The sequence below is a fragment of the Coregonus clupeaformis genome, chromosome 31 (genome assembly GCF_020615455.1).
Source record: "Coregonus clupeaformis isolate EN_2021a chromosome 31, ASM2061545v1, whole genome shotgun sequence".
NCBI classification, from domain to species: domain Eukaryota; kingdom Metazoa; phylum Chordata; class Actinopteri; order Salmoniformes; family Salmonidae; genus Coregonus; species Coregonus clupeaformis.
This window is the reverse complement of record NC_059222.1, coordinates 8223258-8240234: the sequence shown is the minus strand read 5'-3', so window position 1 is coordinate 8240234 and position 16977 is coordinate 8223258. Positions and strand designations below refer to the sequence as shown.

General features: G+C 40.8%; 1 protein-coding gene across 1 annotated transcript; it reads left to right on the top strand.

Annotated features, from left to right (window-relative positions):
• Nucleotides 1-190: 190 nt before the first annotated feature.
• On the top strand, nt 191-16344 carry LOC121547995 (PHD finger-like domain-containing protein 5A). Its single transcript, XM_041859399.2, has 4 exons — nt 191-295; nt 681-704; nt 8935-9101; nt 16161-16344. The coding sequence occupies exons 1-4, from the start codon at nt 244-246 to the stop codon at nt 16248-16250; spliced, it is 333 nt and encodes a 110-aa protein (XP_041715333.1). The 5' UTR covers nt 191-243; the 3' UTR covers nt 16251-16344.
• The last annotated feature ends 633 nt before the right edge of the window (nt 16345-16977 follow it).

Here is a 16977-nt window from a genome sequence, read left to right as displayed (position 1 = left end):
TAGCTGTAAGGACCCCGGAATTAATTATGTGGGGTTCATATTTAAAATTCTCCCTTTGAATTTAGCCAGATTAATTCACGAACATATCCATAGCCATAGTAATTTGAACTAACGTGAAATAATCTCAAATAATATGATCCGAAAAAGAAACTAAACGAAAATACGAAGTTGAAAGGTCACGTGTGTTTGTGGGTCAAAGTTCAAAGTTCAACATAGCTATCGCATGCCCTGCGTTCGCCGACAATGGCTAAACATCATCCAGATTTGATATTTTGTAGAAAACAAGCCGGTGTCGGTAAGCTGTTCATTTTATTTTCACTGCATAGGATTGTTTTAGTACTAACTTCTAGTCAGCAATTATCTGTGCTGTGAATGGGTTATTGCTGTGCTCAAGCCTTTTGTTGATAGTGGCTAGCTAGCTAAGCTAGTACAGTAACTAGCATGCTAGTAGGAGCAGTTAGCAAATGTTGTTCATTCATTTAGCTAGTTAACTTTACCATAACTTGCTTCTTCATCAACCCTTTGACTTGCCTTCTAACGTTATAGTTAGCTATATTGTAGCTAAGTTGACTCAGAACTGTTATTGATTGCATACTCGCTTAGCCAGCTTTATGAAACAATTCTCTGTTGGGTACTTTGTAATCATGTTCAATCACTGATTTGTTCTGTTTACTTTTCAGCTATTGGAAGATTGTGCGAGAAATGTAAGTTTCAATATCAAACGTTTACAACTCTACATCTGTCTGTCTCAAATAGGGTCCTGTCTCAAATGGGGGGTTGTTAAGAGCCGCGACGCTCGGTTTGAACATAAACACGCATTGCTTGCGGTACGGTTTTGAAAGTTTAAGGACCTTATCTTTCATAGTGGCAATAAATTATATATATATATATACACTTCTCAAAAAAATAAAGGGAACACTTAAACAACACATCCTAGATCTGAATGAATGAAATAATCTTATTAAATACTTTTTTTTTTTTACATAGTTGAATGTGCTGACAACAAAATCACAAAAAAATTATCAATGGAAATCAAATGTATCAACCCATGGAGGTCTGGATTTGGAGTCACCCTCAAAATTAAAGTGGAAAACCACACTACAGGCTGATCCAACTTTGATGTAATGTCCTTAAAACAAGTCAACATGAGGCTCAGTAGTGTGTATGGCCTCCACGTGCCTGTATGACCTCACTACAATGCCTGGGCATGCTCCTGATGAGGTGGCGGATGGTCTCCTGAGGGATCTCCTCCCAGACCTGGACTAAAGAATCCGCCAACTCCTGGACAGTCTGTGGTGCAACGTGGCGTTGGTGGATGGAGCGAGACATGATGTCCCAGATGTGCTCAATTGGATTCAGGTCTGGGGAACGGGCGGGCCAGTCCATAGCATCAATGCCTTCCTCTTGCAGGAACTGCTGACACACTCCAGCCACATGAGGTCTAGCATTGTCTTGCATTAGGAGGAACCCAGGGCCAACCGCACCAGCATATGTTCTCACAAGGGGTCTGAGGATCTCATCTCGGTACCTAATGGCAGTCAGGCTACCTCTGGCGAGCACATGGAGGGCTGTGCGGACCCCCAAAGAAATGCCACCCCACACCATGACTGACCCACCGCCAAACCGGTCATGCTGGAGGATGTTGCAGGCAGCAGAACGTTCTCCACGGCGTCTCCAGACTCTGTCACATGTGCTCAGTGTGAACCTGCTTTCATCTGTGAAGAGCACAGGGCGCCAGTGGCGAATTTGCCAATCTTGGTGTTCTCTGGCAAATGCCAAACGTCCTGCACGGTGTTGGGCTGTAAGCACAACCCCCACCTGTGGACGTCGGGCCCTCATACCACCCTCATGGAGTCTGTTTCTGACCGTTTGAGCAGACACATGCACATTTGTGGCCTGCTGGAGGTCATTTTGCAGGGCTCTGGCAGTGCTCCTCCTGCTCCTCCTTGCACAAAGGAGGTGGTAGCGGTCCTGCTGCTGGGTTGTTGCCCTCCTCCACGTCTCCTGATGTACTGGCCTGTCTCCTGGTAGCGCCTCCATGCTCTGAACACTACGCTGACAGACACAGCAAACCTTCTTGCCACAGCTCGCATTGATGTGCCATCCTGGATGAGCTGCACTACCTGAGCCACTTGTGTGGGTTGTAGACTCCGTCTCATGCTACCACTAGAGTGAAAGCACCGCCAGCATTAAAAAAGTGACCAAAACATCAGCCAGGAAGCATAGGAACTGAGAAATGGTCTGTGGTCACCACCTGCAGAACCACTTCTTAATTGGGGGTGTCTTGCTAATTGCCTATAATTTCCACCTGTTGTCTATTCCATTTGCACAACAGCATGTGAAATGTATTGTCAATCAGTGTTGCTTCCTAAGTGGACAGTTTGATTTCACAGAAGTGTGATTGACTTGGAGTTACATTGTGTTGTTTAAGTGTTCCCTTTATTTTTTTGAGCAGTGTGTGTATATATATATATATATATATATATATATATATATATATATATATTTTTTTTATATATACACACACACACACTGTCTTCCATCTGTTTTCCGTAAACGAGCGCTGTAACATGGAAATATGTCCGTTAGGGAACCCTAACTATATATATATAAGTTAGGGTTCCCTAACGGACATATTTCCATGTTACAGCGCTTGTTTACGGAAAACAGATGGAAGACAGTGGACTACCTATGCTAACGTTAATTAGCTACCATTATCTGCATCTCCGAACACCTGTGTGTAAATGGAAGATAGACGCCACAAACGTTTTGTCACTGAAAAATAATGTAGGCTAACTGTTTTAAAACAGTAAGTATGTATTTTGCATTTGTGAAATTATTGATGTGATATGAAAGTAGAGGGATTTTTGTTTCTAGAACCGTATCACAATCGAAAATCGATTCACGTTTAGATGGAGTATTTGGCTGTTTTGGCTTCTAGAGCCAATTCGCCCTTTAAAAGGAACATGTAAGATCCTTGGACTAAGGAGTAACGTTAGGCTCATTTAGTCCAATATTGGGCAAAATGAAACCTTTCATACAATGCTTGCCCGAAGTGGTGAGAAGGTGACTTTATGGACCTGAATGCCAAAACATTCAGGAGATAGAGGTACTCAAAGTTGACCCCGTTTTGCCTACCCTACCTAGCTACAGTTTGTTACGCAAGATATGTGATAACTATGTTTTCATACTTGACGATACTTAGTTTATACAAAACGCTGCCATAGATTTTTAAACTAACCTGCTCTTGGTGATACTTTATTCGTTCTCAATTTAGGAAAGGTTAAATGTCTGTGTCCAGTTGCAGGTGGTTCTACAAAAACCAGAGAACTCAGGAAGATATTAAATGATGTTTTGTACAGCGCGAGGAGGTTCCTAGCCATCTTAATTGCTGCACATCTAGCATTTCCCAGCATCTTTGCAGGAACTAGATTTCTATGCGCCGCAGCCATGTGTAGATGTCAGTGCGACTAAAACAAAGATCTACACGCATGCAAAGGGCATTTCTCACTTGATACGAAACATGGATTTAATATCTTTCTGAGTTCTCTGGTTTTTGTAAAACCACCTGCAACTGGACATGGATATTTATACGATTTTTTTCCCAGAATCGAGATTGAAGAAAGTATCACCAAAAGCAGTTTACTAGAAAAATCAGCGTTTTGTATAAGCTAAGCTGTAACATTGAGTATGGAAACATAGTTATCACAGCTTGCGTAACAAACTGTAGCTGCATCCTATCATGAGACGTCCATGTCTTCATCACTGTAAAAGATAAACGGTTGAGTTTGATATCCACTCACTACTGTAAGTCGCTCTGGATAAGAGCGTCTGCTAATTGACTAAAATGTAAACATTTTAAATAACATTTGGAGGCTTACAAACAGGGTTGTCAAACTATTCTATGGTTTCTTGAGAAAAATATTTTCTGTTTTAACCTCAATTATCTAAAAGTATAAACACTGTATTTATTTATTTAATTTTCACAAATGTTGTAGCTCTTAGACCAATCAATCAAATTGTATTTATAAAGCCCTTTTTACATCAGCAGATGTCACAAAGTGCTATACAGAAACCCAGCCTAAAACCCCAAACGGCAAGCAATGCAGATGTAGAAGCATGGTGGCTAGGAAAAACTCCCTAGAAAGGCAGAAACCTAGAGAGGAACCAGGCTCTGAGGGGTGGCCAGTCCTCTTCTGGCTGTGCCGGGTGGAGATTGTAACAGTACATGGCCATTAAGGCCAGATTTTTCTCCAAGAGGTTCAAATGTTCATAGATGACCAGCAGGGTCAAATAATAATCACAGTGGTTGTAGAGACCCTCTACAAATATGGTTGTGCCTGTCATCGGTTGAGACACAGTATACTCTTGAATACAGGGTGGGTGTCATTTTAATCATAGAAATACAATTCATAGAATGGACCTATCCCTTCAGACAAGGGTTGAATGGCGGGAAACCGGTTACTGAGATTTACCGGGATAAATATCTGCGAGAAACCAGTAAATTATAAGATATTATTTTTATGAACAGCATGGCGTGAAAAGGAACTGTTAAATTATATGCAATGTCTAAATCTGGCTTCTCTACAGCCTCTGCATGATGAATCAACGCTCAGGGTGGGGACAGACCCATCTCAGTATGGAGCAGTTCACATTGCATGTAGTAGACCTATCATCTCATCATGGTCATTTTTTTTTCTTGTGACAGGTAGGTCTACATTTGCTGTAGCATGGCCTAAGCTACAGTAATATAAAGACCGACTGCGCGTCTAATTTACACATCTCCATCTGGCTTTCGGGGGTCACCTTATTTTTTTATTGTAAAGAAAAGGGAAAAAATGCAGCTGCAGAGTTTTAAAACAGCCTATCAATCGAATATCGTTGCTTTAAATCAGTGCACACGTGAGCTCTCTCACTCCAACTCCATTCAAATTGCATCCAAAATAGATAATCCTGTTCTAGATTGATATATAGCCCTATATATAGATGTCCTAGCCTACCTCTTTCAGGTAATAAATTCAATGCAGTATTAGCCTTATATTTAGCTCATTAATGATGGGTTATGCATAATAAGCTTCTAACTTATAGCCTCTGTCTCTTGCGCAATACGCAAGCACCTCTCCTTAATAATAATATGCCATTTAGCAGACGCTTTTATCCAAAGCGACTTACAGTCATGTGCGCATACATTTTTAAGTATGGGTGGTCCCGGGGATCGAACTCACTACCCTGGCTTTACAAGCGCCATGCTCTACCAATTGAGCTACAGAGGACCACCTTAAAAATGCTCCTTAGCTCTTGGAGTCCCATGCAGGGAAAGCTAGACTAGAATAGCTTGCTGGACATTTTTTTTTTTAGCATTACTTATACCAATAATCTATTCGAAGAGTGACGCAAGCTCTTTTTTTCTGAATGTTAAACACAGCAGGCCAATAGAACTCACGGGTAGTTTGAAAGAAGAGCGAACGCAGTAGGCTATAGCAGTTATTTATTCAGACCCATAACCACTCAATATTCGTGAAGAGAAGTGAAAGCCTTCTGCATCTAAATCTAGTCCTATATTATTCAAGGATGTCATTAGAATGATTAAGATAAGGACAACAACTTATTTCATTTAACTGTTGAAAGCGAGGAAGGAATGAAGCAACAATAGAGAGAGAAAGAGGTAGGCTAATAACATTAGGGGAAATATTATGAAAGGTACAGTATATATGAGTCCGCCTACTAGTTATACAAAGAGGCCCTATTATATTTCAAAATTAAAATCAAATTCGCTAGCCTATACTTGTAACTTTGTAAGCCACATGTGCTGCACCAGAATCGCATGTTCTCTTCTGCTTTATCATGGTTGAAACGATGTGCGTAATTCCAGTCCATATAAAACAGTATAGTACAATACAGTACAGTAATACAGTTCACAGACTAGCCTACTGGAGCTAGTTTCATTTATTTACCCAGGAGAGCCTATAGCTAGTTACATCAATGGGCGTTTATGTTTTTCTGTCGTTTGTAATGTGCAATAGCCTATATCATATTTGTATTGTATAATGGCACAATCTTTTGGGCTCGGGCTCATTTAATGTCGTTAATGTAGGGCTCATAAAATGTATTTAATATATGGCTCAGGTAGCATCAGGTTTAAATTTTCATGATGCTCTAATCAAATCCAGACATTTTATGTGCTTTATAATGCTTTTGAATGACACTGCAGGTTTTGGAGGGAAATACCGGGTTACCCGGGAAAAATGTGATTTATTTTCGGGGTGGAACATATGTAAAATTCCGGGAAAATATTAAACTCTACTTAAGACACCTGTAATTTAGCTGGTACACCAATGACATTTAAACTGAATTGAAACTTTAACTTCCAAATATAGCTGCAAGCAGCAATGAAAGGGGTTCACAGGATGACAGATAGGACACAAGATATGTGCAATCAGTGAAACCATTACCATGTTTATCTCTCAATACGCAAGTGAAGTTTAATCTAGTGATGTAGGTTGCAGTAGCAGTGCGTGGGTAAAATCACCAGAGATGCCAATCCAGAAAAAAAAAAGCCATATTACAACCTGTGTGTTGTGATAATTGCGTTTGCTCTATAACCTGTTAGTTCATATGCCTTGACACCGAGACAATAAGACAATGGCAGAATAAATTAAACCACACATTTGTTTGATTACAAAACTGGAGAGCAATGTGTGTATGGTGAAGTCCACAAAACTTCTTGCATGTAACAAACAGTTACATGACCTAGAGCACGGTCAAGCAAGGTAATGTTTCCGAAATTTTTGGACAACTAAACAACTATTGATTTAGAACCACAGAGTTACTGCAAGTCGCAAAGAGAACAGGAGCTGCCTCCACTATTCCAGCACCATTTCAACTTCATCTAATCACTGATGCATAGTCTAATACCGTGATAACAAAAACGATATAGTCCAATCAACGTAAGCTAAATATGATGTGGCTGTCCATGGTACTGATTTCCGTGTGTGCATGCGTGCATGTAGAAATAAACATATGTTGACTCACCCTACTTGTAGAGAAACGCCAATGCCATCCTCCTCTTTCATTTTGCCTAAACGGTCTATGACTCTGTCATACAGTACACTCTTTTAGTTTTTGTTGTCCTAGGCTACCTGGCTAAAATACTTGATTGCTAGACTAACTTCCTTTCATGGGCAACAATACGCCAGGCCAGCTAGTTAACATTAGCATACTACATCTAGCTACATGTAGAACTTCCATCCTCTTAGGCCAGGGGCACAATGCATGAATGTATGGTTGGATCAGAATCGCCGTTATAATCATTGGCCAGTATGGAGAATTAAGTAAAACCACAAGTCCAAATCCCTATCTCCATCCATGGCTAATTTAGGAAAGGGCTGATTTTAGCTAGCTAGCCACCGGAGGACAACAACAAAATGAGATGCAACCATTCAAAAACAAAATCTGTCAAAAATTACATTTGGCTTGTGATGTGATTGGTCTGAAGCCAAATTCAAACTGGTTTCCCATTTTATTTTATTTTTTGTGCACCAGGACTACTCACATCATAGCTCACTCGGTTTCGCTCAACGCTGATTGGTTATTTATCTTTTTAATTAAAAAATGTTAAGGAAGGCCAAATGCTCGCTGGCTTCCCTTGCATTCAATGCTACGGGCGGCAACAATGTCATACTCTTTCTGACCTGACAGCGTCAGATAGATACGCTACACATACTGCAACTGAGGGTCGCTGTTTCGTTCGCTCGGATGCTTTAACCAGTGAGATACATTCAGCCTCTTGCGTATTGAAGGACATTTATGAAACAGAGAGATTAAGTAAATTATTTAGTATCTTTATTTTTTTTTCTTGGTACATTTTTTTGGGAAGCCTGGCTTCCCTTGGCATCCATGAATACACGCCACTGGTAGGTTGATTATCTTTGAATGCAACAGGTAATCATTCTTAAAGTCATTACTTAATGTATTGAGTTTATATACAAATTCTGGGGTTAATTTGACCAATGGTTTATGTTAAGATTTATGAATGACAGTGCCTTCGGAAAGTATTCAGACCCCTTTACTTTTTCCACATTTTGTTACGTTACGGCCTTATTCTAAAATGTATTAAATTAAAGATTTTCCTCATCAATCTACACACAATACCCCATAATGACAAAGCGAAAACGGGTTTTTAGAAAAAACGGAAATACCTTATTTACATAAGTATTCAGACTTTGCTATGAGACTCGAAATTGAGCTCAGGTGGATCCTGTTTCCATTGATCATCCTTGAGATGTTTCTACAACTTGGAGTCCACCTGTGTTAAATTCAATTGATTGGACATGATTTGGAAAAGCTCACACCTGTTTATGTAAGGTCCCACAGTTGACAGTGCATGTCAGAGCAAAAACCAAGCCATGAGGTCGAAGGAATTGTCTGTAGAGCTCCGAGACAGGATTGTGTCAAGGCACAGATCTGGGGAAGGGTACATAAACATTTCTGCAGCATTGAAGGTCCCCAAAAACACAGTGGCCTCCATCATTCTTAAATGGAAGAAGTTTGGAACCACCAAGACTCTTCCTAGAACTGGCCTCCCAGCCAAACTGTGCAATCGGGGGAGACGGGCCTTGGTCAGACTTTGAATGCAGCAACTAATCATTCTCAAATTCATTAGAGGCTAATTCAATTCAAATCTGGAGTCTGACTCATGGGCCTCGGCTAACATGTATGGAAGGTTTCGTGCAGTCAGAAAGGGATTTAAATCATATGGAACGACCCAATACACAGGGTAGTTATTACTTATTTCTCCACTTCCTCAGATTTACCCCAAACATCCTGCACGTAATATGTATTATAATCAACACTTTGATGTCTTTATCTGCATATGTGCATGGCTCAGTTCAAAATGGAATTAACACACTCATCCCTCTCTCCCCACTCTCCTAGGTGATGGAAAGTGTGTGATTTGTGATTCGTATGTGAGGCCGTGCACGCTGGTGCGCATCTGTGACGAATGCAACTACGGGTCCTACCAGGGGCGCTGTGTCATCTGTGGAGGTCCTGGTGTGTCTGATGCTTACTACTGCAAGGAGTGCACCATCCAGGAGAAAGATGTAGGTGTCCTACTCTCTCACCTCTTTCTCACACTTGGATTATAAAAGGAGTAGAAATACCTGCACACCGTTGAATGCGCCTGTATAGTTTATTGCAATGTTTCCAATAAACAACATTGGAATAAACTATACGGGATAATTCAACAGTGTGTGCAGGTACATTAATGTTGTGAACAAATTATAGCAGTCTAAGCAGACAATTGAAATGAAAGTGGTTCTATAATCCAGTTTATACCCATTGTCTCACGTCAGATAGCGCAACGATTCTGTCGGTTGAGGGACGAGTATCGCGTAGGAGTGACGCCACCTGTCAGAAGACAGAATATTATACCAGAAATATTAGAGAAAAGGAGATGACGCATATCCACATTTTCCCATTGAAAGAAATGGTCACGGTTCCGGTCTGTCAAAGTGGGCATTCCCCCTCTTGCCAGAGCATGCTTTCTCATAGTGTTGCACAGGTATACCGGTACTATCACGGTATCAAAACGTCATGGTACTTATGATACCAACATTTTAGAATACCGTAGTAATTTAATTTAATATGTCATACTGTTTCATATGATACTTTCTGGCCAACCGATCTAAAGAACCTGCTGGCTTCTGTTATACGATGTTTATAAAGTCAGTTTTGTTTATAAATTTAGTGGCGCAGCGGTCTAAGGCACTGCATCGCAGTGCTTGAGGCGTCACTACAGACCCGGTTTCGATCCCAGGCTGTGTCACAGCCGGCCGAGGCCCATGAGGCGGCCAACAATTGGCCCTGCCAACACTGTTTTGGTTACCACATGATTCCATATGTGTTATTTCATAGTTTTGATGTCTTCACTATTATTCATCAATGTAGAAAATAGTTATAAAAAATAAAGAAAAACCCTGGAATGAGTAGGTGTCCAAACTTTTGACTGGTACTGTGTGTGTGTGTGTGTGTGTGTGTGTGTGTGTGTGTGTGTGTGTGTGTGTGTGTGTGTGTGTGTGTGTGTGTGTGTGTGTGTGTGTATACAGTGGGGAAAAAAAGTATTTAGTCAGCCACCAATTGTGCAAGTTCTCCCACTTAAAAAGATGAGAGAGGCCTGTAATTTTCATCATAGGTACACGTCAACTATGACAGACAAATTGAGGAAAAAAAATCTAGAAAATCATATTGTAGGATTTTTAATGAATTTATTTGCAAATTATGGTGGAAAATAAGTATTTGGTCACCTACAAACAAGCAAGATTTCTGGCTCTCACAGACCTGTAACTTCTTCTCTAAGAGGCTCCTCTGTCCTCCACTCGTTACCTGTATTAATGGCACCTGTTTGAACTTGTTATCAGTATAAAAGACACCTGTCCACAACCTCAAACAGTCACACTCCAAACTCCACTATGGCCAAGACCAAAGAGCTGTCAAAGGACACCAGAAACAAAATTGTAGACCTGCACCAGGCTGGGAAGACTGAATCTGCAATAGGTAAGCAGCTTGGTTTGAAGAAATCAACTGTGGGAGCAATTATTAGGAAATGGAAGACATACAAGACCACTGATAATCTCCCTCAATCTGGGGCTCCACACAAGATCTCACCCCGTGGGGTCAAAATGATCACAAGAACGGTGAGCAAAAATCCCAGAACCACACGGGGGGACCTAGTGAATGACCTGCAGAGAGCTGGGACCAAAGTAACAAAGCCTACCATCAGTAACACACTACGCCGCCAGGGACTCAAATACTGCAGTGCCAGACGTGTCCCCCTGCTTAAGCCAGTACATGTCCAGGCCCGTCTGAAGTTTGCTAGAGTGCATTTGGATGATCCAGAAGATGATTGGGAGAATGTCATATGGTCAGATGAAACCAAAATAGAACTTTTTGGTAAAAACTCAACTCGTCGTGTTTGGAGGACAAAGAATGCTGAGTTGCATCCAAAGAACACCATACCTACTGTGAAGCATGGGGGTGGAAACATCATGCTTTGGGGCTGTTTTTCTGCAAAGGGACCAGGACGACTGATCCGTGTAAAGGAAAGAATGAATGGGGCCATGTATCGTGAGATTTTGAGTGAAAACCTCCTTCCATCAGCAAGGGCATTGAAGATGAAACGTGGCTGGGTCTTTCAGCATGACAATGATCCCAAACACACCGCCCAGGCAACGAAGGAGTGGCTTCGTAAGAAGCATTTCAAGGTTCTGGAGTGGCCTAGCCAGTCTCCAGATCTCAACCCCATAGAAAATCTTTGGAGGGAGTTGAAAGTCTGTGTTGCCCAGCGACAGCCCCAAAACATCACTGCTCTAGAGGAGATCTGCATGGAGGAATGGGCCAAAATACCAGCAACAGTGTGTGAAAACCTTGTGAAGACTTACAGAAAACGTTTGACCTGTGTCATTGCCAACAAAGGGTATATAACAAAGTATTGAGAAACTTTTGTTATTGACCAAATACTTATTTTCCACCATAATTTGCAAATAAATTCATTAAAAATCCTACAATGTGATTTTCTGGAGAAAAAAAATCTCATTTTGTCTGTCATAGTTGACGTGTACCTATGATGAAAATTACAGGCCTCTCTCATCTTTTTAAGTGGGAGAACTTGCACAATTGTGGCTGACTAAATACTTTTTCCCCCCACTGTATATGTGTATACAGTTGAAGTCGGAAGTTTACATACACCTTAGCCAAATACATTTAAACTCAGTTTTTCACAATTCCTGACATTTAATCCTAGTAAAAATTCGCTGTTTTAGGTCAGTTAGGATCACTACTTTATTTTAAGAATGTGAAATGTCAGAATAATAGTAGAGAGAATGATTTATTTCAGTTTTTATTTATTTCATCACATTCCCAGTGGGTCAGACGTTTACATACACTCAATTAGTATTTGGTAGCATTGCCTTTTAAATTGTTTAACTTGTGTCAAACGTTTTGGGTAGCCTTCCACAAGCTTCCCACAATAAGTTGGGTGAATTTTGGCCCATTCCTACTGACAGAGCTGGTGTAACTGAGTCAGGTTTGTAGGCGTCCTTGCTCGCACACGCTTTTTCAGTTCTGCCCACAAATGTTCTAAAGGAATGAGGTCAGGGCTTTGTGATGGCCACTCCAATACCTTGACTTTGTTGTCCTTAAGCCATTTTGCCACAACTTTGGAAGTATGCTTGGGGTCATTGTCCATTTGGAAGACCCATTTGCGACCAAGCTTTAACTTCCTGTCTGATGTCTTGAGATGTTGCTTCAATATATCCACATAATTTTCCTTCCTCATGATGCCAGCTATTTTGTGAAGTGCACCAGTCCCTCCTACAGCAAAGCACCCCTACAGCATGATGCTGCCACCCCCGTGCTTCACGGTTGGGATGGTGTTCTTCGGCTTGCAAGCCACCCCCTTTTTCCTCCGAACATAACGATGGTCATTATGGCCAAACAGTTATATTTTTGTTTCATCAGACCAGAGGACATTTCTCCAAAAAGTATGATCTTTGTCCCCATGTGCAGTTGCAAACCATAGTCTGGCTTTTTTATGGCGGTTTTGGAGCAGTGGCTTCTTCCTTGCTGAGCGGCCTTTCAGGTTATGTCGATATAGGACTCGTTTTACTGTGGATATACACTACCAGTCAAAAGTTTTAGAACACCTACTCATTCAAGGGTTTTTCTTGATTTTTACGTTGTAGAATAATAGTGAAGACATCAAAACTATGAAATAACACATGTGGAATCATGTAGTAACCAAAAAAGTGTTAAATAAATCAAAATATATTTGAGATTCTTCAAATAGCCACCCTTAGCCTTGATGACAGCTTTGCACATTCTTGGCATTCTCTCAACCAGCTTCATGAGGTAGTCACCTGGAATGCATTTAAATTAACAGGTGTGCCTTCTTAAAAGTTAATTTGTGGAATTTCTTTCCTTCTTAAAACGTTGTGTTGTGACAGGGTAGGGGTGGTATAGAGAAGATAGCCCTATTTGGTAAAAGACCAAGTCCATATTATGGCAAAGAGAAACGACAGTCCATCATTACTTTAAGACATGAAGGTCAGTCAATACGGAACATTTCAAGAACTTTGAATGTTTCTTCAAGTGCAGTCGCAAAAACCATCAAGCGTTATGATGAAACTGTCTCTCATGAGGACCGCCACAGGAATGGAAGACCCAGAGTTACCTCTGCTGCAGAGGATAAGTTCATTAGAGTTACCAGCCTCAGAAATTGCAGCCCAAATAAATGCTTCACAGAGTTCAAGTAACAGACACATCTCAACATCAACTGTTCAGAGGACACTGTGTGAATCAGGCCTTCATGGTCGAATTGCTGCAAAGAAACCACTACTAAAGGACACCAATAAGAAGAAGAGACCTGCTTGGGCCAAGAAACACGAGCAATGGACATTAGACCGGTGGAAATGTGTTCTTTGGTCTGGAGTCCAAATTGGAGATTTTGGGTTCCAACCGCTGTGTCTTTGTGAGACGCGGTGTGGGTGAACGGATGATCTCTGCATGTGTTTTTACCACCGTAAAGCATGGAGGAGGAGGTGTTATGTGTTGGGGTGCTTTGCTGGTGACACTGTCTGTGATTTCCTTAGAATTCAAGGCACACTAAACCAGCATGACTACCACAGCATTCTTCAGCGATACGCCATCCCATCTGGTTTGGGCTTAGTGGGACTATAATTTGTTTTTCAACAGGACAATGACCCAACACACCTCCAGGCTGTGTAAGGGCTATTTGACCAAGAAGGAGAGTGATGGAGTGCTGCATCAGATGACCTGGCTTCCACAATCCCCCGACCTCAACCCAATTGAGATGGTTTGGGATGAGTTGGACCGCAGAGTGAAGGAAAAGCAGTTCCAAATGTGGGAACTCCTTCAAGACTGTTGGAAAAGCATTCCAGGTGAAGCTGGTTGAGAGAATGCCAAGAGTGTGCAAAGCTGTCATCAAGGCAAAGGGTGGCTATTTGAATAATATAAAATATATATTGATTTGTTTAACACTTTTATGGTTACTACATGATTCCATATGTGTTATTTCATAGTTTTGATGTCTGCACTATTATTCTACAATGTAGAAAATAGTCAAAATAAGAAAAACCCTGGAATGAGTAGGTGTTCTAAAAATGTTGACCGGTACTGCAGATACTTTTGTACCTGTTTCCTCCAGCATCTTCACAAGGTCCTTTGCTGTTGTTCTGGGATTGATTTGCACTTTTCGCACCAAAGTACATTCATCTCTAGGAGACAGAACGCGTCTCCTTCCTGAGCGGTATGACGGCTGCGTGGTCCCATGGTGTTTATACTTGTCCTGACCGACTTGCCAAAACTATAGTTTGTTAACAAGAAATGTGTGGAGTGGTTGAAAAACGAGTTTTAATGACTCCAACCTAAGTGTATGTAAACTTCCGACTTCAACTGTGTATGTATGTATGATTTGTACATTTGTTACATTGGAGCAGCCCGCAAAGCTAGCAATGTTCATACATTGTAAAATGTAATCGCCTGTTATAACCAATAGCACAGACCAGACTGGGTAGACTTTGTAAATTCACTGTCATGCAATATCTGAGTGTCAGAGAGGGAAAATGGAGCACTGCTTCACGACAGGCATGCTTGCAGCTTTACAGCAAAGTAAATGGCTTGTCTCTAGTCTAAACGGTTCAAACAATATATTTATTTCTGGTGCTCCTTAAATTCTGTTTGGTGCCTAAAGTTTTAAAAGTTGGGAGCAGTGTGTTTGTGGGAGAGAGAGTGGTGTGTGTGTGTGTATTTATGAGAGTGAGGGAGACAGTGTGTGAGGAAGGGAGGGAGAGCGTGTGTGTGTGTATGTTAACTGAAGAGTTTAGAAGGTTTCATGCAGTGTTTTCTCCTTACTGACACAATGACATGCAGATCATTATGCATTCGGAAAGTATTCAGACCCCTTCCCCTTTTCCACATTTTGTTACGTTACAGCCTTATTCTAAAACGTATTAAATAAATGTTTTTCCTCATCAATCTACACACAATACCCCATAATGACAAAGCAAAAACTGGTTTAGAAATGTTTTGAAAATAAATTTAAAAACAGAAATACCTTATTTACATAATTATTCAGACCCTTTGCTATGACACTCGAAATAGAGCTCAGGTGCATCCTGTTTCCATTGATCATTCTTGAGATGTTTCTACAACTTGATTGGAGTCCACCTGTGGTAAATTCAATTGATTGGACATGATTTGGAAAGGCACACACCTGTCTATTTAAGGTCCCACAGTTGACAATGCATGTCAGAGCAAAAACCAAGCCGTGAGGTCGAAGGAATTGTCTGTGGATGCCTGTATCTTTGTAGGTACGGGGTGTATTGATACACCAGCCAAAGTGTAATTAATAACTTCACCATGCTCAAGGGGATATTCAATGTCTGCTTTGTTTTTTTCTCTCTCTACCAATAACTGCCCTTTGCGGGGCTTTGGAAAACGTCCCTGGTCTTTGTGGTTGAATCTGTTTTTGAAAGATTCACTGCTCGACTAAGGAACCTTACAGATCATTGTGTGTGTGTGGGGGGTACAGAGATGAGGTAGTCATTAAAAAATCATGTTAAATACTATTATTGCACACAGAGTGAGTCCATGCAACTTATGTGACTTGTTAAGCACATTTTTACTCCTGAACTTATTTAGGCTTATTTGGGTAACAAAGGGGTTGAATACTGACTCAAGACATTTCAGCTTTTCATTTTATATTAATTTGTAAACATTTCAAAAAACATAATTCCACTGTGACAGTATGGGGTATTGTGTGTGTGTGTGTGTGTGTGTGTAGGCCAGTGACCAATAAATCTAAATTTCACTAAATCTTTCATTCCGGCTGTAACGCAACAAAATGTGGAAAAAGTCTAGGGGTGTGAATACTTTCTGAAGTCTCTGTACTTATTGGAAAGATGTCTGTTTGGGCTCAGAATGTTCAGAACACGTTCGGCTTGTCATAAAATCTTCCCAATATGTACTACCCGTTAGTATGAAAAAATGAGCGTATGAGGTGTCTTGATTTCTATACCGTCTCTTGTTTATACCTGCACTAACAAGTTGCTACTCTCTCTACACTTCTCGGTTTGACCCTACAGCGAGACGGATGCCCCAAGATTGTGAACCTGGGCAGCTCAAAGACTGACCTGTTTTATGAACGGAAGAAGTATGGGTTCAAGAAGAGGTGAAGACAGGACAGTCTAACATGCTTTGCTTCAGGTTTTTTTTTTACTTTTCTTTTTGTAAACATGTTTTGACAATACAATAAAGCCTTTTATATTACTGCCGTGTGTGTGTGTATTTTCCTCAAGTTTTAGGGTTAATGATCTAGTGTTCGTACTTCTGAATCGAGCATTACACATTGAAATTCTCATTTATTGATATCATGAAACTAGAACTGGGGAATGTCCTGCAGGAAAGATTGACTAACAACTCTCATTGCCTGACTCAACAGTGGATTTAAGCGCCCTCTACTGGTTTGAGAGGTGATTCAGTGTTTTGTGTTCCATCGCCACTTGCAAATGTAATCAACACCTCTACATTGAAATTTGATAAAATAATTTGTGCATCCACAACACTGAGGTATTCACTATTTATGTAGTTACTGTTGGGTACAGCCCCTAACACACTCATCCATTGTTGGTCTTGGCCACTTCCTCTTTAAATTTCTTCCTCCAGATCTTCCCCACCAGATGGCATCTTTTCACGGTTTATCACAGTGGCTAATGCAACAGTGACTGTGTTATGCAACATCAGGGGTGTATTCACTAGGAACCAAATGAAACTGAGGGACCTACCTGACTTTCCAATAAACACATTTTTTGTGTTTTTCCGTTGCCATTTCAAAACGTTGTGGACTAATGATTAAACCCCAGGCATGGGCAAATTTTTTTTTTAGAAGAACAAGTTAAATGC

Excerpts from the sequence above, each read along its gene's own strand:
- LOC121547995 (XM_041859399.2), top strand. The coding sequence starts at position 244 with ATGGCTAAACATCATCCAGATTTGATATTTTGTAGAAAACAAGCCGGT. Across the intron at positions 296-680 it reads TAGAAAACAAGCCGGTGTCG|CTATTGGAAGATTGTGCGAG; the intron begins GTAAGCTGTTCA and ends TTTACTTTTCAG. Across the intron at positions 9,102-16,160 it reads GCACCATCCAGGAGAAAGAT|CGAGACGGATGCCCCAAGAT; the intron begins GTAGGTGTCCTA and ends TTGACCCTACAG.